Genomic DNA, 22,112 nt, shown 5'->3' with positions numbered 1-22,112 from the left:
TTTAGATTCCCAGGCCACCATTGTATAGATTATTATTCTAGTATATAAAATTTAGTGTTCTTATAGCCAAAATAAAATCACTGTATTTCAGTGAAATTCATGATGCCAGGAAGTATTTTATTAAACATCTTTTTTTATTTTAAATTTTTAATTTTTTGGGTTCATATTAGGTATATATATTTATGGGATACATGAGATATTTTGAAAGGCATACAATGTGCAATAATCACATCATGGGGAATGGGGTATCTATTCCTTCAGACATTTATCATTTGTGTTATGATCAAATTATACTCTTTTAGTTACTTTGAGATGTACAATTAAATTATTATTGACTGTAGTCACCCCATTGCGCTATCAAATACTAGGTCTTATTTATTCTATTTTTTATGCCCATTATCCATCTTCACCTACCCTCTACTCCCCCACTACCCTTCCCTAGCCTCTGGTAACCATCCTTCTACTCTCTATCTTTATGAGTTCAATTGTTTTGATTTTTACATCCTACAAGTAAGTGAGAACATATGGTGTTTGTCTTTCTGTGCCTGGCTTATTTCACTTACCACAGTGACGTGCATTTCAATCCACGTTGCAAATGACAGACTCTCCTTCTTTATGGCTGAATAGTACTCCATTGTGTATGTGTACCACATTTTCTTTATCTGTTCTTCTATTGATGGACAGACACTTAGGTTGCTTCCAAATCTTGGCTATTGTGAATAGTTTTGCAATAAATATGGAAGTGCAGATATCTCTTTGATATACTGATTTCCTTTCTTTGGAGTATATACCCAGCAGTAGGATTGCTGGATTGTATGGTAGCTGTATTTTTAGTTTTTTGAGGAGCCTCCAAACTGTTCTCCATATTGATTATACTAATTTACATTCCCACCAACAGTGTACGAGGGTTCCCTTTTCTCCACATCCTCACCAGTATGTTATTGCCTGTCTTTTGGATATAAGCCACTTTAACTGGGGTAAGATGATATATCATTGTAGTTTTGATTTGCATTTCTGTGATGATCAATGATGTTGAGCACCTTTTCGTATGCCAGTTTGCCATCTGTATGTCTTCTTTTCAGAAATGTCTATTCACATCTTTTGCCCATGTTTTAATCTAATTATTAGATACTTTCCTAAAGAGTTGTTTGAGCTCCTTAAATTCTGGTTATTAATTCCTTGTCATATGGGTAGTTTGCAGCTATTTCCTCCTATTCTGTGGGTTGTCTCTTCACTTTCTTGTTTCCTTTGCTGTGCAGAAGCTTTTTAACTTGATGTGATCCCATTTCTCCATGTTTGCTTTGGTTGCCTGCGCTTATGGGGTAGCTCAGGAAATTTTTGCCCAGACCTGTGTCCTGGAGATTTTCCTCCATGTTTTCTTATAGCAGTTTTATAGATTGAAGTCTTAGATTTAAGTCCTTAATCCATTTTGATTTGATTTTTGTATACAGCAAGACATAGGGGCCTAGTTTCATTCTTCTGCATATGGATATCCAGTTTTCCCAGCATCATTTACTGAAGAGACTGTCTTTTCCCCAGTGTATGTTCTTGGCAGCTTTGTTGAAATTGAGTTCACTGTAGGTGTGTGGAGTTGTTTCTGGGTTCTCTGTTCTGTTCCATTGGTCTGTGTGTCTGTTTTATGCAAGTACCATGATATTTTGGTTACCATAGGTCTGTAGTATAATTTGAAGTCATGTAATGTGATTCCTCCAGTTTTGTTCCTTATTCCCAGAATAGCTTTGGCCATTCTTGGTCTTTTGTGGTTTCATCTAAATCTTAGGCTTGATTTTTCTATTTCTGTGATGAATGCCATTGGTATTTTGATAGGGATTGCATTGAATCTATAGATTGCTCTGAGTAGTATGGACATTCTAACAATATTGTTTCTTCCAATCCATGAATGTGGAATATCTTTCCATATTTGTGTGTCCTCTTCAATTTCTTCCAGCAGTATTTTATAGTTTTCATTGTAGAGATCTTTTACTTCTTTGGTTAATTCTTAGGTATTTAATTTTGTTTGTGAGTATTGTAAATGGGATTATTTTTTAAATTTCTTTTTTAGATTGTTCACTGTTGGCATATAGAAATGCTACTGACTTTTGTATGTTGATTTTGTATCCTGCAACTTTACAGAATTTATCAGTTCTATTTTTTTTTTTTTTTGGTGGAGTCTAGGTTTTTCCAAGTACAAGATTGTATCATCTGCAGACAAGGATAATTTGACTTCTTCTTTTCCAATTTGGATGCCCTTTATTTCTTTCTCTTGTCTGATTGCTCTAGGTGGGACTTCTAGTATTGTGTTGAATAACAGTGGTGACAATGTGAATCCCTGTCATCTTTTAGATCTTAGGGGAAAGGCTATGAGTTTTGGCTTTTATTATGTTGAGATATATTTCTTCTATACCCCATTTTTTGAGAGTATATTAGTCTATTTTTATGCTGCTGATAAAGACATACCTGAGACTGGTCAATTTACAAAAGAAAGCGGTTTATTGGACTGACAGTTCCAAATGGCTGAGGAGGCCTCACAATCATGGTGGAAGGTGAAAGGCACATCTTACGTGGTGGCAGACAAGAGAAGAGAGCTTGTGCAGGGAAACTCCCCTTTTTAAAATCATCAGGTCTCATGAGACTTACTCACTATCATGAGAACAACATGGGAAAAACCCGCCCCCATGATTTAGTTACCTCCCACTGGTATCTCCCATGACACTTGTGAATCGTGTGAGTTACAATTCAAGATGAGGTTTTGGTGGGGACACAAGCAAACCATATCAGAGGGTTTTTATCATGAAGGAATATTGAATTTTAGCAAATGCTTGTCCGGCATCAACTGGAACGGTCATATGATTTTTGTCCTTTATTCCGTTGATATGATGTATCACAACAATTGATTTGCATATGTTGAACCATGCATGCATCCCTGGAATAAATCCCACTTGGTCATGATGAATGACCTTTTAAATATATTGTTGAATTTGGTTTGCTAGTATTTTGTTGAAGATTTTTGCATCCATATTTATCAAAGATTTTGGCCTGTAGTTTTCTATTTTGGATGTGTCTTTGTCTGGTTTTAGTATTAGGCTAATACTGGCCTTGTAGAATCAGTTTGCTGGTATTCCCTCCTCTTCAATTTTTTTAATACTTTGAGTAGGATTGGTATTAGGTTTTCTTTAAGTTTTTGGTAGAATTCAGCAGTGAAGCCATCAGGTCCCAGGCGTTGAAGCCATCAGGTCCCAGGCGTTTCTTTACTGGGAGACTATTTATTACAGATTTAATCTCATTACTTGTTATTGGCCTGTTCACATTTTGGATTTCTTCATGATCCAATTTGGTAGGTTTTACGTGTCTAGGAATTTGTCCATCTCCTCTAGATTTTCCAATTTATCGGCACATAGTTGTTCATAATAGCCAGTAGTGGCCCTTTGAATTTCTATGTATCAGTTGTAATGTCTCCTTTTTCATCTCTGATTTTATTTGGGTCTTCTCCCCTTTTTGTCTTAATCTGACTAAAGGTTTGTCAATTTTATCTTCTCAATAAACCATATTTTTGTTTCATTGATCTTTTGCATTTTGTTTTCTTCATTTCAAATTTATTTATTTCTGCTCTGATCTTTATTATTTCTTTTGTTTTTGTTTGTTTGTTTGTTTAAACCAGAGTCTCACTCTTTCTCCCAGGCTGAGGTGCAGTGGTGTCATGGCTCACTGCAGCCTTGACCTCCCAGGGTCAGGCCATCCTTTCACCTTTCAGCCTTCCAAGTAGCTGGGACTACAGGCACCACCACACCCAGCTAATTTTTGTATTTTTTGTAGAGATGGGGTTTTGTCGTGTTGCCCAGGCTGGTCTTGAGCTCCTTGGCTCAAGCAATTTGCCCACCTCACGCTCCCAAAGTGTTGGGATTACAGGTGTGAGCCATGACACCTGGGCTGTTTCTTTTCTTATACTAACTTTGGATTTGGTTTGCTCTTCCTTTTCTGGTTCTTTAAGATGAATCATTATGTTATTTGTTTGAGGTTTTTCTTCTCTTTTGATGTAAGCAATTATAGCTGGAAATTTTCCTGTTAATACTGTTTTTGCTGTATACCATAGGTTTTGCTATGTTGTATTTGTATTATCATTTGTTTCAAGAAATTTTTCAATTTCCTTCTTAATTTCTTCATTGACCCACTGGTCATTCACGGGCATATTGTTTAATTTCCATTTGTTTGTATAGTTTTCAAAATTATTCTTCTTATTGATTTCTAGTTTTATTTCATTGTGGTCAGAAAAGTTGCTTGATGTTATCTCAGCAACTTCTTTGTTGTTTGAATGTTTTAAGACTTATTTTGTGACCTAACATATGGTCTATCCTTGAGAATGATCCATGTGCTGAGGAGAAGAACATATATTCTGTAGCCACTGGATGAAATGTTCAGTAAATATCTATCTGTTGGGTCCATTTGGTCTATAGTGCAGATTAAGTCCAATTGTTCTTTGATGATTTTCTGTCTGGGAGATCTGTCCAGTGCTGAAAGTGGGGTGTTGAAGTCTCCAGCTATTACTGTATTGAGGTCTATCTCTCTCTTGAGCTCCAATAATATTTGCTTTATATATCTGAGTGCTCCAGTATTGGGTGCATATATACTTACAATCACTATATCCTCTGACTAAGTTTACCCCTTTTTCATTATATAATGACCTTCTTTGTCTCTTGTTCATTTTTATCTTGAAATCTATTTTGTCTGATATAAGTATAGCTACACCTGCTCTTTTTTGGTTTCCATTGGCATGGAATATCTTTCTTCATCCCTTTATTCTCAGTCTATGTGTATCTTTGTAAGTGAAGTGTGTTTCTTTTTTTTCTTTTTTCTTTTTCTTTTTTTTTTTTTTTTTGGTGGAGTCTTCCTCTGTCACCCGGGCTGGAGTGAAATGGCATGATCTCGGCTCACTGCAGCCTCTGCCTCTTGAGTTCAAGCAATTTTCCTGCCTTAGCCTCCTGAGTAGCTAGGACTACAGGCATGTGCCACTATGCCCAGCTAATTTTTTATTTTTTGTATTTTTAGTACAGATGGGGTTTCACCATGTTGGCCAGGCTGGTCTTGAACTCCTGACCTCAAGTAATCCACCCCCCTCGGCCTCACCCCAACATTGCTAAGCTAAAGGGAAAGGTCAAGCTGGGAACTGCTTAGGGGAAACCTGCCTCCAATTCTATTCAAAGTCACCACTCTGCTCACTGAGATAAATGCATATCTGATTGCCTCCTTTGGAGAGGCTAATCAGAAACTTAAGAGAATGCAGCCATTTGTCTCTTTTCTACCTATGACCTGGAAGTCCCCTAGCCTCTTCCAGTTTTCCTGCCTCTCTGGACTGAAATAATGTTTGTCTTACATATGTTGATTGATGTCTTGTGTCTCCCTAAAATGTATAAAACCAAGCTGTGCTCTGACCACCTTGGGCACAGGTCATCAGGACTGCCTGAGGCTGTGTCACATGCACTATCGTCAACCTTGGCAAAATAAGCTTTCCTTTTTTTTTTTTTCTTTTTTCTTTTTTTTTTTTTGAGACGGAGTCTCGCTCTGTCTCCCAGTGGTGCCATCTCGGCTCACTGCAAGCTCTGCCCGCCTGGGTTTGCGCCATTCTCCTGCCTCAGCCTCCAGAGTAGCTGGGAGTACATGCACCCGCCACTACGCCTGGCTAATTTTTTTTTTTTTTTTTTTTTGTATTTTTAGTTGAGATGGGATTTCACTGTGTTAGCCAGGATGGTCTCAATCTCCTGACCTCGTGATCCGCCCCTCTCAGCCTCCCAAAGTGCTGGAATTACAGGCATGAGCTACCACACCTGGCCTCAAGTGTGTTTCTTGTAGGTAGCAGGTCATTGCGTCTTATTTTTTCATCTATTCAGCCATTCTATGTCTTTTTATTTTAATAGTTTAGTTCATTTACATTTAATGTTATTATTGATGTTTTATTCTACTGCAGCCAAGATGGCACTCAAACCACAATACAAAGTCCTTCCCACTCTTCTTTCCCCTTTCCACAGGTAGAGGAACCTCTCTCAGTGGCCACCACCACCACTGGCCCATGGGGAGTTCTGCTAGGCTGCTGCTCATGTTCTGTTAAAGCCCAAGGGCTCTTCAATCAGCTTGTGGTGAATGCTGCCAGGCCTGGGACTCACCCTGAATTCTGGCTTGGGGCAAGGCCAGAAATGCTGCCCAAGAGCTGAGGCCTAGATTCCTGAACTCCAAGAGACTGCTTGTTGCTTACCTCACTGTGTCTGAGTGGGTTCCTAAGGTGCCAAATTCCCCTTTATTTTTCCCTCTGCCTTTCTCAAACAGGAGTCTCTCCATGTAGCCACCACAGCTGGTTTTGTGCTAAGTCTTACCTGACGCCAGCACATCTCAGTCTCTCCCAAGGCCCACAGCATACTACCTGGGTATTGCTGCTGGTTATTCAGGGCCCAAGGGCTCTTTCGTCAGCTGGTGATGACTCCTGGCAGAACTGGGTCCTTCCCTTCAAGGCAGTGGGTTCCCTTTTTCCCCAGGGTATGTCTAGTAATGTCATCCAGGAGCTAGGGCCTGGAATGGGGGTCTCACAACTCTGGCCAGTGCCCCATCCTACTGCGGCTGAGCTGGTATCCAAGAGGTAAGACAAAGTCCTCCTCAGTCTTCCCTGTCCTGTCCTCAAGTGAAAGGAAAGGGTCTCTTTCTCATTGCTGCGAGCTGCGCTGCCTGGGGTTGGGGGAGGAGTGGTGCAAGCACTCCCTTAGCCACCCCTGCTGGTGTCTCCCTAAGTCACATGCCCCCCTAGTACACTGGCTCTAAGCTTAGCACAGCACTAGGAGTTGCCTAGAAATTGCAATCCTTGTGCCCTAGACTGCCTTTCAAGTTTACCTAGAACCCCAGATTACTTTGGCCTGCGATTGGTGAGGTTACTGAGAAACTTAAGTTCCAGCTGCTGGCATGAGCGATTCCCATCTGGCTAGGGCTGATCCAAATGCTCCCTCCATGCCTGGGTGCTTGTTGAGTGCAGCACAGCTTTGTTCCCCTCTGTGGCAGGGCAGCACTAAGTTCAATGTAAAGTCCCCCAGTCCCTGTGCTCTCCCTCCCCCAAGTGTACAGGCTTTCTCTCCTTGTACCGCTGGCTACTGTGGGTAGCTGGCTAATTTTTGTATTTTTAGTAGAGACGGTGTTTCACCATATTGTTTAGGCTGGTATCAAACTCCTGACCTCGTGATCTACCTGCCCGGGCCTCCCAAAGTGTTGAGATTACAGGTGTGAGCCACCGTGCCTGGCCACAAGTGAATTTCTAAATGCATTTAATAATTGATTTCTAGACAAAACAGTTAAAAAGTATTAGAGTATCTCTAGCCAGTTAGTTTTAAATATTATTTGATTTATTTAAGTGGCATATATGTCTTCAAATGTATCTCATTACTATTGTGATAAAGCATAATAACTCATAAAATACATATTGATTTCATAAATATAGTACACTATTTTTATTTAAAGGTTAACCCCCTGGAAAATATTTTGACACATTTTCTATGATCATTGTTAGTTTTATATGGGAATAAAGAAGCCACTGGGATTGTAAAATAACCTGATTTATTCTGAGTCAGAGTTTATGCACAAGTTATTGTCTCTCTTTTGAAATTCATATAAGCTTCTGAGGCTAGTCCGATTCAGTGGTGTTTACAACGAATTGCTCACAATTACACATTTCTTTGTTTATTTTCCACTCCCGCTGCTTCACTTGACTAGCCTCAAAAAATGTATATGTATATGTATATGTATATGTATATGTATATGTATATGTATATGTATATAAAAGCTTCTGAGATGGACTGACCTGTCTGTTTTTCTGGTTTTTAAACTAGGCCTTTATTGTAACATTTGAATTTAGATGTAATAAAACTTCAGTAATTCAGAATTCAGACTAATACTAGTTGGGGATAGCCGAGTTGAATTAGTAAAAACTTGGAATTAGAGAGTATTTTCAAATCTATGTATATATTAGGTTTGGAGTTTCAAGACATTTAAATATGTGCAGTAATGCAAACTTAGCATCTTTCTAAGTTTTCATGTATAGTGAGTATTTTAAATTAGAATTGTAGTTGAGTAACAGTAATACATTTCCCATTTTCTAAGTTCTTAAGTATATCATCTTGTATTTCTTTGCATTTCAATTATCCTCTTATTCTTCTATGTCTTTCCTGCCTCTTTACCTTTCACTTTATAAATGTGCTCAAACCTCTGTTATAGGGAAGAAAAAGTAATATCTTTTCGCTACCCATTGCAAGAATCATAGCTGACACCCCATAACAAAAGATGGATTAACAAGAGAAAAGCATAAAAATTTAATCAAGTTTTTATGTGACACAGGATCCTTCAGAAATGAAGGCCCAAAGACCCAGGGAAAACCGTATGTTCATGCTAAGTCTGATGAAAGAAATGAATAGTTGTGGAGACACGTGATTGAACAAAAAAAGGGTATGATCTAATGGTAACAAACTGGGCCTGTTTGTTGAGAATCTTTTCTGTGTCTCTCTATGACATTCCTTCTCCTTTGGTATGCTGCAGGAAACTTGTCACATGCATCTTAAAGGGAGAAGGGAAGAGGTCAGAGAGTGACCTTTCTAGATTGTATGGCTTGCTTTGTGAGACGGGGAATTCTAGTTTCTATTACCTGCCTTAGGGAGAGGAAGGGGGGCTGAAGAAAGGGGGGCCTGGAGAAGGTCAGAGAGTGACCTTGAAGGTGCCATATCTTGGGGTAGTATTTTCTGAGCCCTGACACTACCATTATCCCTGACTGCCCTTTTAGCTGTTGCCTTATCTCTTTGCTCTCTTTTAGGGCTAAACTTTCTTTTTTTTTTCTTTTGAGACGGAGCCTCACTGTGTCACCCAGGCTGGAGTGCAATGGCGCGATCTCAGCTCACTGCAACCTCTGCCTGCCGGGTTCAAGCGATTCTCCTCCCTCAGCCTCCCGAGTAGCTGGGATTATAGGCACCCTCCACCACACCTGGCTGATTTTTGTATTTTTAGTAGAGACGGGGTTTCACTTTGTTGGCTAGGCTGGTCTTGAACTCCTGACCATGGCCAGGGCCAAACTTTTCTATTTCTAGTTCTCCAGTTTCTGATCATTCCTTAACCCACTGCAATCTGGCGTTCGCTTCCATTTCTCCATTGAAATAGCCCCTCGCTAGATTTTAACATGCACCTACTAATGGCAAAATCCAATGTAGCATTTGACAATGATGACCACATCTTCCTTCTTGATACTCCTGTCTTGGTTTCTATCTCATTTTTCTTCCCTGTTATCATTTTGATGTCCTTGTCTAACTTTTCTTCTGCTTGCTCTTAGGGTCTGATCCTCATTTTATTACTCTAAAAAGCGCTCTCTGGAGTGTTAATGACTCTAGATGTTTCTTATATTCTGCTGTGTCTAAATTTGCATCCTATAACTTTTTTTCTGTTCCCTAAATCTGTGTTTCTAATTGTTTGGATGCCCTACATATATTTCAGGTTAAGTATCTACCCCATCCCCTACCATGGAACTTGCTGTTCCTTTCTGTTCTTTATTTTAGTTAATTGTAATGGTATCTACCCAGTTGTCTAAGCTCTATTCCTCAGTCTTTCTTGATTCTTTTTCTTTCTCATTCCCATCACCTAATTGGTTATCAGCCCTAATATATGCATCCTTTCTGCAATTCATGTCTATCTCTATTGCCCTTGCCCTTTTTGGAACCCTCATACTTTCTTGCCCAGGCAGTTGTGATAACCGATTAATGGTCCTGCTTTCTCAGCCCTTGGATAATTCTCTGGCTTTAAATTTCTTTATTCTAGTGTTCAGTAGCACCATGGGTTGACTATAGTTAATAATAATTTATTATATATTTTAAAATAGCTAGAAGAAAAGATTGATAATGTTCCCAGCACAAAGAAATGATAAATGTCTTTGAGGTGATTACCCTGATTTGATGATTACACATTGTATGCATGTATCACAATATCACAAGTACCTGATAAATATGTACAATTATGTATCAATAAAAAATAATTATCAGACAATGTGAGAAAATGCCCTTAAATAAAACTGTAAATCTGTAAGTTTTCTCTTAAATAAAACTGTAAAACTGTAAATCATCTAAAAAATTTCTTACTGGCTTCCCATTACCAATAAGATAAAGTTTGGATTTGTTAAAATCTTCGTGGACCATTCCTTCTTTCCTTTTCTATATTTCATTACCTGCTAAAATTCACTTTCCTCACTAGCCTCATTAAACTGCTCTTTGTTTTCTACACAGGCTGTGCTTTCTTAGTTCTTTCTGCTTTTCTTCTTCTGAGAATGCCCATTAGCCCTTTTATCTCTGGCAAATTCCTATTAATTAGTGTTTAGAAATGGGAGTATAGTTGTCCCTCTGTATCTGCAGGTTCCACATGCATTCAGCCAACCATGATTGAAAATATGTGGGAAAAAAGGCAAAAAAAGGTAAAAATAATACAAATAAAAATATAGTGTAACAACTGTTTAGATATCATTTACATTGTATTCATATTATAAGTAATCTGGAGATGATATAAACTATACAGGAAGATGTGAGTAGGTTATATGCAAATACTGTGCCATTTTATATAAGGGAAGGGACTTGAATATCTGTGAATTTTGGCATGGGTGAGGCGGGGGTAGGGGTCTTGGAACCAATCCCTTGCAGATATCAAGAGATGATTTTATGGCACAGTGCCTGGGCTTATAGAATCAAACCACTTGGGTTCCAGTCCTTACTTGGATACCTATTAACTATGTGACTTTATCAAGTCATGTAACCTTAATTAAGTTTGTTTTTTAAAACTTTATAAATGAGTGTAACAGTACAGGCATACTTAAGAGATACTGTGGGTTTGATTCCAGACAACGCCATTAAAGCAAGTATCTATTCAATAAAGCAAGTCACATGAATATACATCAATAAAGCAAGTCACGTGAATATTTTTTGGTTTTCCAGTGCATAAAAGTTATGTTTACATTATTCTGTAATCTACTAAGTGTGTAATAGTATTATGTATTAAAAATGATATACCTTAATTAAAAATATTGCTAAAAATTACTCACAATTATCTGAGCCTTCAGCGAGTCATAATCTTTTTACTGGTGGGGGGTCTTGCATAGATGTTGATGGTGGTTGCTGAAAGTTGGGTGAATATGGCAATTTCTAGTTTGCCACATCAATGGACTTTCCTTTCACAACAGATTTCTCTGTAGCATGCGATGCTGTTAGATAGCATTTTACCTACAGTAAAACTTCTTTCAAAATTGGAGTCAATCCTCTAAAACCCTGCCACTGCTTTATCAAATAAGAGTATGTCACATTGTAAATCATTTGTTGTCATTTCAACAGCATTCACAGCTTCTTCACCAGGAGTAAATTCTACCTTAAAAATCCCCACCTTTTTTGCACATCCATTAAAAGCAACTCATTTGTTAAAGTTTTTTTTTTTTTTTTTTTTTTGAGATGGAGTCTCGCTCTGTCGCCCAGGCTGGAGTGCAGTGGCGCAATCTCGGCTCACTGCAAGCTCCGCCTCCCGGGTTCACTCCATTCTCCTGCCTCAGCCTCTCTGAGCAGCTGGGACTACAGGCACCCACCACCACGCCCGGCTAATTTTTTTGTATTTTTAGTAGAGACGGGGTTTCACCATGGTCTCGATCTCCTGACCTCGTGATCCACCTGCCTCGGCCTCCCAAAGTGCTGGGATTACAAGCGTGAGCCACTGCGCCCGGCCTAAAGTTTTATCATGAGATTACAGTAATTCAGTCACATCTTTAAGCTCTACTTCTAGGCCAGGCGTGGCAGCTCATGCCTGTAATCCTAGCACTTTGGGAGGCCGAGGTAGGTGGATCCCTTGAGCTCAGGAGTTTGAGACCAGCTCGGGCCAATGGCAAAACCCCGTCTCTACAAAAAATACAAAAAAATTAGCTGGTCATGGTGGCACATGCCTGTAGTCCTCTCTATTTGGTCGAGGGTGGCTGAGGCCGGAGGATTGTTAGAGCCCAGGAGGTCAAGGCTGCAGTGAGCCAAGATCACGACACTGCACTCCAGCCAGGTGACAAAGTGAGACCCTGTCTCAAAAAAAGAAAAGAAAAGAAAAGAAAAGAAAAAGCTCTACTTTTAGTTCTCCTGCTGTTTCCACCACATCTACAGTTATTTCCTCCACTGATGTCTTGAGCCCTTCAAAATCGTCCATGACGATCAGAAAGAATTTCTTCCAAACTCTCATTAATGTTGATATTTTGACCTCCTCCCATAAATTATAAATGTTGTTAATGGCATCTAGAATGATGAATCATTTGCAGAGGTTTTCAATTTACTTTGCCCAGGCCCATCAGAAGAATCACTATCTATGGCCCCAATAGCTTTATGATATGTTATTACTTAAATAGTAAGACTTGAAAGTTGATATTACTCCTTGATCCATGCACTGCAGAATGGATGTTGTGCATGAAAACATTGATCTCTTTGAACATCTTCATCAGAACTCTTGGTTGACTAGACTCATTGTAAATGAGCAGTAATATTATGAAAGGAATCTTTTTTTCTGAGCTCGATAGTGGGCTTAACATATTCAGTAAAGCATGCTATAAACAGATGTGCTGTCATCCAGGCTTTGCTGGTCTATTTATAAAGCACAGGCAGAATAGATTTAGCATAATTCTTAAGGGACCTAGGAGTTTTGGAATGGTTAAATGAACATTGGCTTCAATTTAGAGTCAGCAGCTGCATTAGCCCCTAACAAGAGTCAGCCTGTTCTTTGAAGCTTTGAAGCAGGCATTGACTTCTCTCTATCTACAGCAGTCCTAGATGTCATATTCTTCCAATAGAAGGCTATTTTGTCTACATAGAAAATTTGTTGTTTAGTGTAGTCACCTTCATAAATTGTCTTAGCTAGCTAGATCTTCTCTATAACTTGTTTCAGCTTCTACATCAGCACTTGCTACTTCACCTTGCACTTTTATGTTACGCAGTCAGCTTCTTTCCTTCAATCTTATGAACCAACCAACCTCTACAGCTTCCAGCTTTTCTTCTGCAGCTTCCTCACCTTGACTTCATAGGATTGAAGAGCGGGCCTTGCTCTGGACTAGGCTTTGTTTTAAGGGAATGTTGTGGCTGGTTTGCTATTCTATCCAGATCACTCAAACTTTGTTCATGTCAGCAATAAGGCTGTTTCACTTTCTTATTTTTGGTACGTTCACTGGAATGAGTAGCACTTTTAATTTTCTTCAACACTTATTTGCCTTCACAGCTTGGTTAATTGGAGCAAGAGGCCTAGCTTCACCCTATCTCTGCTTTCTACATGTCTTCCTCACTAAGCTTAATCATTTCAAGCTTTTTATTTAAAGTGAAAGACATACTATTTCTTTTCACTTGAACACTTAGAGGCCATTGTGGGATTATTAGTTGGCCTAATTACAATATTATTGTGTGTCAGGGAATAGGAGATAGGGAACAACTGGTTAGTGGAGCAGTCAGAACACACGCAACATTTATCGATTAAGTTTGCTTTCTTATATGGGCGTTGTTTGAGTCACCCCTCAAAAAGTACAATAGTAACATCAAAGATCACTATCACAGATCACCATAACAGATATGATAATAATGAAAAAGTTTGAAATATTGTGAGAATTCTCAAAATTTGATGGACATGTAGTGAGTACGTGCTATTGGAAAATTGGCACCAATAGATTTGCTTGATACAGGGTTGCCACAAACTTTTTCTGCATATTTTGAAACTTTGTATTTGCACATTTAAAAAATTGTGTATCCCAATAAATAAAATCACTGGAACAAAAAAATTGATACTCTGATTAAACTGAATTTTGTAGCTTGCAGGACACTAAATTGGGCCAGGTTGGTTTTACTCTAGCTTTCACTGTCATTCCACCCTGCTTCTTCCTTCACCAACATTCAAATTCTTTTCCTTATCTGCCAGCCAGGCAGATGGGAAAGGCAAGAGCAGTCTTCATTTTCAGTAGCTCTTGATTCTTTGATGTGAGAGGAACAGCACAGTCATTTAAACTTGATCCGACCTCTTTGCATCTTGCAAAGTTAATCAGCCAAAAGAAGTAAAATATGAAGGCAATGCTTGTGCAATGTACAGTTCATTTTCATGATGTATACCTCATTATGATTTGTCTGCTTGCTTCTCCTGTTTGGTCATTTCTTTGGAAGGCAGTGGATTTTTTTCTTGTGTTTTTTGTCTTCTTCAATTTTGACTTACCAAATTTCTCAATCCCAGCCATATTGGGTTTGTTGGATGTGGTTGCCAAGGAAGTGGAGTAAGGCGTTTGAGCGAGCAGAATCTGGTCTGCTCATAACTATTAAATTATTTAATAATAAAAGTACTTAGAATTACACTTGCCACAGAGTGACCACTTAATAAATATTAGCATATTCACTCAAGTATCACTGTTTCATTGACATAGATTAAAACCAAAAATAAGTGCCTTCAGTGATTGTCTTGCCTGATAAATAGGATTTTTTCACACATGCCAATTTCATTCAGTGGCTCTCTGGCACACTGAGTTGAAGGCATATTGAGATTCTGTGTGAGATCACCTGGAAAGAACATGCTGCTAGATTAGTGATAGTTGCCATAGGAGAGACAGTGGAGGAAGAATACGTTTTGTATTTGTTATCCCTAATACAGCTCATCCCCCAGTTTTTGGCTGAGATATCAGGTTAATTATCTGTTTTTCCAAGTGTTGTGGTTGAGATATCAGGTTGGTTATCTATTTTTCCAAGGGTTATGGAAGATAATGCTGCATATGTAAAGGGGACCATTAAATAGAACCAATGGAACAGAACAGAGCCCTCAGAAGTAATACCACACATCTACAACCATCTGATCTTTGACAAACCTGACAAAAACAAGAAATGGGGAAAGGATTCCCTATTTAATAAATGGTGCTGGGAAAACTGGCTAGCCATATGTAGAAAGCTGAAACTGGATCTCTTCCTTACACCTTATACAAAAATTAATTCAAGGTGGATTAAAGACTTAAATGTTAGACCTAAAACCATAAAAACCCTAGAAGAAAACCTAGGCATTACCATTCAGGACATAGGCATGGGCAAGGACTTCATGACTAAAACACCAAAAGCAATGGCAACAAAAGCCAAAATTGACAAATGGGATCTAATTGAAGAGCTTCTGCACAGCCAAAAAAACTACCATCAGAGCGAACAGGCAACCTACAGAATGGGAGAAAAGTTTTACAATCTACCCATCTGACAGAGGGCCAATATCCAGAATCTACAAAGAACTTAGACAAATTTACAAGCAAAAATCAAACAATCCCATCAAAAAGTGGGCAAAGCATATGAACAGACACTTCTCAAAACAGACACATGAAAAAATGCTCATCATCACTGGCCATCAGAGAAATGCAAATCAAAACCACAATGAGATCCCATCTCATACCAGTTAGAATGGCCATCATTAAAAAGTCAGGAAACAACAGGTGCTGGAGAGGATGTGGAGAAATAGGAACACTTTCACACTGTTGGTGGAACTGTAAACTAGTTCAACCATTGTGGAAGACAGTGTGGCGATTCCTCAAGATTCTAGAACTAGAAATATCATTTGACCCAGCCATCCCATTACTGGGTATATACCTAAAGGATTGTAAATCATGCTGCTATAAAAACACATGTACATGTATGTTTATTGCAGCACTATTCACAATAGCAAAGACTTAGAACCAATCCAAATGCCCAATAATGATAGACTGGATTAAGAAAATGTGGCACATATATACCATGGAATACTATGCAGCCATAAAAAAGGATGAGTTCATGTCCTTTGTAGGGACATGGATGAAGCTGGAAACCATCATTCTCAGCAAACTATCGCAAGGACAGAAAACCAAACACTGCATGTTCTCAGTCATAGGTGGGAATTGAACAATGAAAACACTTGGACACAGGGTGGGGAACATCACATGCTGGGGCCTGTCATGGGGTGGAGGGAGGGGGGAGGGATAGCATTAGGAGATATACCTAATGTAAATGATGAGTTAATGGGTGCAGCATACCAACATGGCACATGTATACATATGTAACAAACCTGCACGTTGTACACATGTACCCTAGAACTTAAAGTATAATAAAAAAATTGACCACAAATATAAGTATATACAAATGTAAAAATAATAACAATTTTAAAAATTTACAAAAAAAGAACCTTGAATGCCAGGCATAGAATTTTGGACATAATCTGAAAGTTAGTAGGTGTTACAACAGGCCAGTCATGAGTTGCAAACGGAAGGTTAATCTGCCAGTGATTTGCAGGATCATTTGCAGTGAAGAGGAGTCAGAAGTAAGAATTCCAGTGGTTGTCATACTGTATTTTCTTGACTCTAAGAAGCATTTTTTCACATATAAGCACAGTTCTTATGTAGTAGGGTTGTTAAGAAGATTAAATGGGTTAATACATGTAAGACATTTAAATCAGTGCCTGGCATATAGCAAGCACTAGTACAAGTGTTAGCTGTCATCATTATTACAGTTATTATACAATCAATATATACATTTAATGTAGTGTTTTTTAACATGAAAGCAGTAGGTTTCTTAATAATGAATGACATATTAGAATGGTGAGATTATAGACCAGGTGTAAGATAATGAGGGCCTGGAAAAGGGTGGTAGTTGTGAGAATTCCAAAGAAGTAAGTCTGAGAGAGATTAAAAAAAGAATTGACTTGATGACATATTGGATATAGTGAATTAAGAAAAAGGAAAATTCTAAGACAACCCTCAGATTACTTACCTGAATGAATGGGAAATAGCTTGGCTTAAGAAAGAAATGTTACTTGATCTGTGTAAAGTACTTATAACAATGCCTTGCACATGGAAAGCATTATTTTTGTTAGTTATTAGTAGTAGGACTATTTACACCTGTTATATACTTAAATTTGTTATCAGGTAATGTAATAAAGCTACCAAAATATGAAAGAATCTTGTACATAATTTACTAGTAGAGAATTTATATGTTCAAGGGAAAATAAATTATGTGTTTTAAATATTTTTCAGTATAAATCAATGAGGAAGAGTTCAAGTGGCAATGAAAATGAGGTGAGAAAAGATAATATTAATAATTATTTGAAATGTTTACTTATGAAGTTGGCTCAGTGAGAGTAAAATGCAATCCATTTTTCAGTTTGTTTGTTATTGATTTAATGCATGGTTTATTTTCCAACAATAAAAACATATGAGCATCGTCATACAATTATTAATTTAATCATTTAATTTCCATATATCCTTTAGAATGGAATTACTAATAATTCAGTTTTAGAATTTTATCATCATTCGTCTTAGACCTGTCATCTATGAGTGTAAGTGTGTTGTCTTTCACATCTTTTATCTTTCTAAATCAGCCTGGTTGTCAATTGAGATCTTTTTTTAGGAACTTTGTTTAGGAACTCCTTCCACAAATTCTGCATACTATTTTAAAATTTAAAATTTGACTTCTACAGTTTGTGCATTACCATAAACCTTTCTACTGCACAGCGTAAACTATGCAGCAGCCTATCATTATTGAAAAGATATATTCTCATTACCATAAGTACTTAAGTTTTGTGTATTTTTGTTGGAGAGATTGGTATTTAATTTGATGTTGGGTACTTGGCAGGGCTTCTGAAAATGTTTTAGGAAATAGAATCACACAGGGAAAAATAATGAATAGAGCCAGATGATTGGTCGTCTGCCAGCTCAGATGCCGATTTCTCTCCATGGCCTCTCCAGTAGTATTTACTGGGATGAATAAAAGTCAGTTATGGCTATAGCTGGTCATATTTTCACTGTTAGTATTTATGTTTAAGCCTAAATTACATGTTTTGTATGGGTATGCTTGGCAATATTTACCCGTGCATGAGCACAATCAGTTCCTGTACACCTGCCCAAGCTTTCCATTGCACCAACTCCACAAGATCCCAGCTTACCCTTTAAATATTATTCCCAGGGAATGGCCTACTGTGTGGTCTCTAGCATGTCTTCACCAGCTGTCAGGCCTTCAGTGGATAACACCTGTGTACCTGCTGAAGCCTCTCAGATTTGTCTGTAGTCCAGACCTCTCCCCTGAGGTTCAAGCCCTTGCAATATTTTATCCATCTTCCTACCTGCTTAGAATTTCTGCTGGATATATCTCATAAACCCAATAGGACTAAATATGTTCAAAACTGAGTTTTTAAAAAATTTTTGCTTCTAAACCCACTTTTTCACTAACATCCAAACATCCAGTTTGTGCAGTGGCTCTCAACTTTGGCTGTACACTAAAATTACCAGGTGAGCTTTAGAGAATACTGTCGCCTGGGTCACACCCACTAGATACTATAATTTAATTGGCATGTGGTATGATGTGGTATGGACTGAGCAATGAAGTTTTTAACGTTTCCCATGTGAGTTTAATGTCCAGCCAAGGTTGAGAACTACTGAGTTAATGGAATCACCTTCCATCATCTAGCTGGAGCAGGGGCTGGCAAATTATGATCCAGGGGCCAAATTTGACATACCGTATGGGATTGTAAGTAAAGCTGCATCAGAAAACAGCCATACTCATTTGCCTATGGCTACTTTTTCATTACTGTGGCAGTGTTTGAGTATAGTAGCCCTCCTTTTTTCTCCATTTCACTTTCCAAGGTTTCAGTTACCTGTGGTCAACCACAGTCTAAAAATAGGTGAGTACAGTACAATAAGACACTTAGAGACCACATTTACATAACTTTTATTATAATACATTGTTATAATTGTTCTATTTTATTATTAGTTATTGATGTTAATCTCATACCTGATTTATAAATTAAACTTTATCATTGCCTGCCTCAATATCTAATCAGTAGCCAAGACTTACTGTTTGTTTATTTGCACTAAAATATTTTGCATACATTCCTCTTTTATTTCTACTGTTTCTGCTCTGGCAGAGGCCCTCATCCATTTCTTGCCTGTTCTACTGCAATAGCTTCCTTACTCTTCTCCCTTTCTCTAGTCCATTCTCACTGCAGCCAGAGTGGTCGTTTCAAAGAACACAGATGCAATCAGGCCATTCCCTGGCTTGGAAACCTTCAGTTTCCCCCCATAACTTAGAAGATAAATTCTAGATCCTCCTTTATCAAGCCCCTGCTTGCCACATCAGCCTTAATTCACAACTTGCTCTTCTTTCACCTTACCCTCCATTCACCTTACCCTCCAGCAAGACAAAACTGCTCAGAGGTTTTATGCACTCATCTTTACATTTGTTGCTTCCATGCTTTGGTTCTTCTCCTCTCATCTTAGCATGTTGTTCCCTTCTTTCTTTTTGTGGTAAACACTCAGTTTTTTTTTACTGAATTTATACTTTCTCAGGAAACTTGCCTTTCTCTACCATCTTCATCATCCCCCCCAAGTGCCCCTTATCTGTGTCTCATAATATGCCATGCATTGTTCTGTATTGTATTGAGAATGTTGTATTACCTGTATACATGAATCTATTTCTGTCCTCAACCGAAAGGTCCTTCAATGGGTGATATTTTACTAAATTTCAGTATTCTCAGTGTCTAGCATAGTGTCTGACATATAGTAGGTAGCCAATAATCATTTGTTGAATGAATACATTTTCTATGTAGTGTGCATATTCAAAGTTAAATGTCAAAATTTTCATATTTGGTTGGCAATAGAATAGTCATTTAAAAATCATGGACCATTTAATGTTTTATTAAATTAAATCCTTTGTAGTTATCAATAAGCCTATATTAGATACATGTAAATTTTCAGATGAAAGTTATTTGGGGTGATGGAGATTTTGCATGCCTTCATTTACATGTCTCAGATTGGTAACACATCCCTGCTGTTATATGTAGATAGTATTTTTCAAACTTTAAAGTATTATATTTCGAACCACTTGAGGGTCTTATTGAAATGTAGATTCTGATTAGTTAAGTCTCCGGTGAGGCCTGAGATTCTGCATTTCTAAACTCCCAGAGGATCCCTATGCTGCTGGTTCACAGACCACATGTAGGGTAGTTCTTCCTTTAGTAGTTGGTCAAAACGATTTTCATTTTCCTTTTGTATGTTTAAATCATCATTTGTATTGTAATTTCATCTTCCATCTTTTTATTTTTATGTTTTAGCAAGACAGTGATAATGCTAATATGTCACCACAATCTCCAGTATCATCTGAGGTACAAGTTCTGTTTTTATATGTCTTAAAAATATGTTTTGTATGTTTTCTGTGTTTTACATAAGATTCTTCCTTGCCAGTTCTCTGTAACCTGATTTTTTTTGCAATGTAATTTATTCACTCATATTTTAAAATCCATGGCAGATGAGTTTGTACAAACCTTCTAGCCTATAAAAAATTCTAAGAATGCCATTTTTTGGTGAAAATATTGATACTAGCACTTGTTTATTTATGATTTTCTTATTGGGAAGTATCTGTAGATTGCAGAAAAGAATTCACTCTATCAAATCTATGCTTTCTCATTCATCCATATTTTAAAATAAATTGATAGATTTTAAGAACAACTTTCAAATTTTAAATTTGAAAAAAGTACTTCAGCATTGTGCAATGGCCTTTGGTTTTTCTTGTAACCAGTCAGGTCTGAAACCAATGCAAAAGAAATTTCCTTTTTCCACGAGAAACATCCCTGCAGTGGGTTGTTCCTATCGACAGGAGGTTACACGTTTTTGGGAGAATGGGTATCAGAAAGTTAGAGTTTGTGAAATCTCGATCAAATACTCTGGTGGCTTGAATGACTGATTCTTCTAATTTATTTATTCAAGTCTATTGCTTTACAACAAGAGATAAATTTTAAAAATTCTAAACGCTATTTCTTCTACTTCAGATTACCTTAAAGTGTATTGGCATTAGTAAGTAAATGATTACACATTGATGTGATGAATTCAACACTTTGCCCAAAGTGTTGGATGGCCCAAATTCACTGTGTAACTTTGGTTACATAGATGCTGTTAATATTTCATTATATGTAGGTGGTGTTGCTTTTTTAATAGGCTAGGATTCTTTGTTGTTGTGGGTGATCTGCATTACAAAACTTTTAAATGGATTTGGACATTAATTTTATAAACATGTTTCTAAATTATTTATATGATAGGTAAAATGGTATACATACTTTTAGAAAACAATTTAAATTAGGATATCTTAAAATTAGTCTTTGTCATATGCTTTTGTAATTCTTTTACTTTAAGTTACAAGTATAAGCATATAAGTGACTACTACTTATTTGTCTGCTTGATATATGATTTTATGATCTGTGCTCACAGGGAAGACTATTCATACCAAATTTCCCAAATAATTTACATCGCTTTATATATGACACATGATCTCACTCTGTTGCCCAGGCTGGAGTGCAGTGGCACGATCTCAGGTTACTGCAACCTCCACCTCCCACATTCAAGCGATTCTTGTGCCTCAGCCTCCCGAGTAGGTAGGACTACAGGCACATGCCACCACACCTGGCTAATTTTTGTATTTTTAGTAGAGACAGGGTTTCACCATGTTGATCAGGCTGGTCTTGAACTCCTGGCCTCAAGTGATCTACCTGCCTTGGCCTCCCAAAGTGTTGAGATTACAGGTGTCAGTTTTATAATATATTTTTTATTTCATTTGGATCAGTGAAATTTTCATCTTAGGAATTCATATTAATTTAACCAAAATAGTGAAGACAAACTGGGAGGCTTGTAGATTTGGATAGGGTGGTGAGTATGTATGTGCTTTGGTAACTCAACTGACATTTAACTTGAACTGCATATCACATGTTAACAGAAGATTTAGGTAATCTACAGAATTCTGATTGCATTAATTTCATGTGTGAATGGAAAAGAGTAAAGCCAATTAGTGTAATGCTTTACTATTAACAAAGTGCTTGCCTGTATATTTGTACCTAAAAGCAGCCCCATAAAATAGGTATGATCCTCATCATTTTACAGCTGAAGAGATGGGTAACTTTCCAAACTATCTTAGTTAATAAATGGCAGAGAAGTGACTGAAGCTGAGCCCTACTCACTTCACAGAGTTGTTGCACAGATTAAATAAGGTGCTGCTAAGATTACATTATTTTATCACTTTACACAGTAGTTTCATTTAGTCATC

At 37.7% G+C, this 22,112-nt stretch overlaps 1 protein-coding gene, 1 non-coding gene and 1 pseudogene across 3 annotated transcripts in view; 2 read left to right on the top strand and 1 right to left on the bottom strand.

Moving 5' to 3' along the window:
• Positions 1-22,112, top strand: part of LRCH2 (leucine rich repeats and calponin homology domain containing 2) — a 120,686-nt gene that overhangs the window by 87,771 nt on the left and 10,803 nt on the right. Inside the window, exons 15-16 of one of the 2 annotated variants that reach the window (XM_003262222.3) lie at positions 17,063-17,104; positions 20,134-20,184. In XM_003262222.3, coding sequence (XP_003262270.1) covers positions 17,063-17,104; positions 20,134-20,184 — 93 coding nt within the window. The remainder of the gene's footprint in view (positions 1-17,062; positions 17,105-20,133; positions 20,185-22,112) is intronic. The other variant, XM_003262223.3, reaches the window with a different exon arrangement.
• LOC115833349 lies at positions 14,155-16,373 on the bottom strand (annotated as a pseudogene).
• Positions 20,559-20,687, top strand: LOC115833457. Its single transcript, XR_004028887.1, has one exon. It is a non-coding gene; the product is annotated as a small nucleolar RNA SNORA35 (small nucleolar RNA).

Source organism: Nomascus leucogenys, chromosome X (assembly GCF_006542625.1).
Source record: "Nomascus leucogenys isolate Asia chromosome X, Asia_NLE_v1, whole genome shotgun sequence".
NCBI classification, from domain to species: Eukaryota; Metazoa; Chordata; class Mammalia; order Primates; family Hylobatidae; genus Nomascus; species Nomascus leucogenys.
The sequence above is the reverse complement of the archived record's forward strand: the minus strand, read 5'-3'. Positions and strand labels throughout refer to the sequence as shown.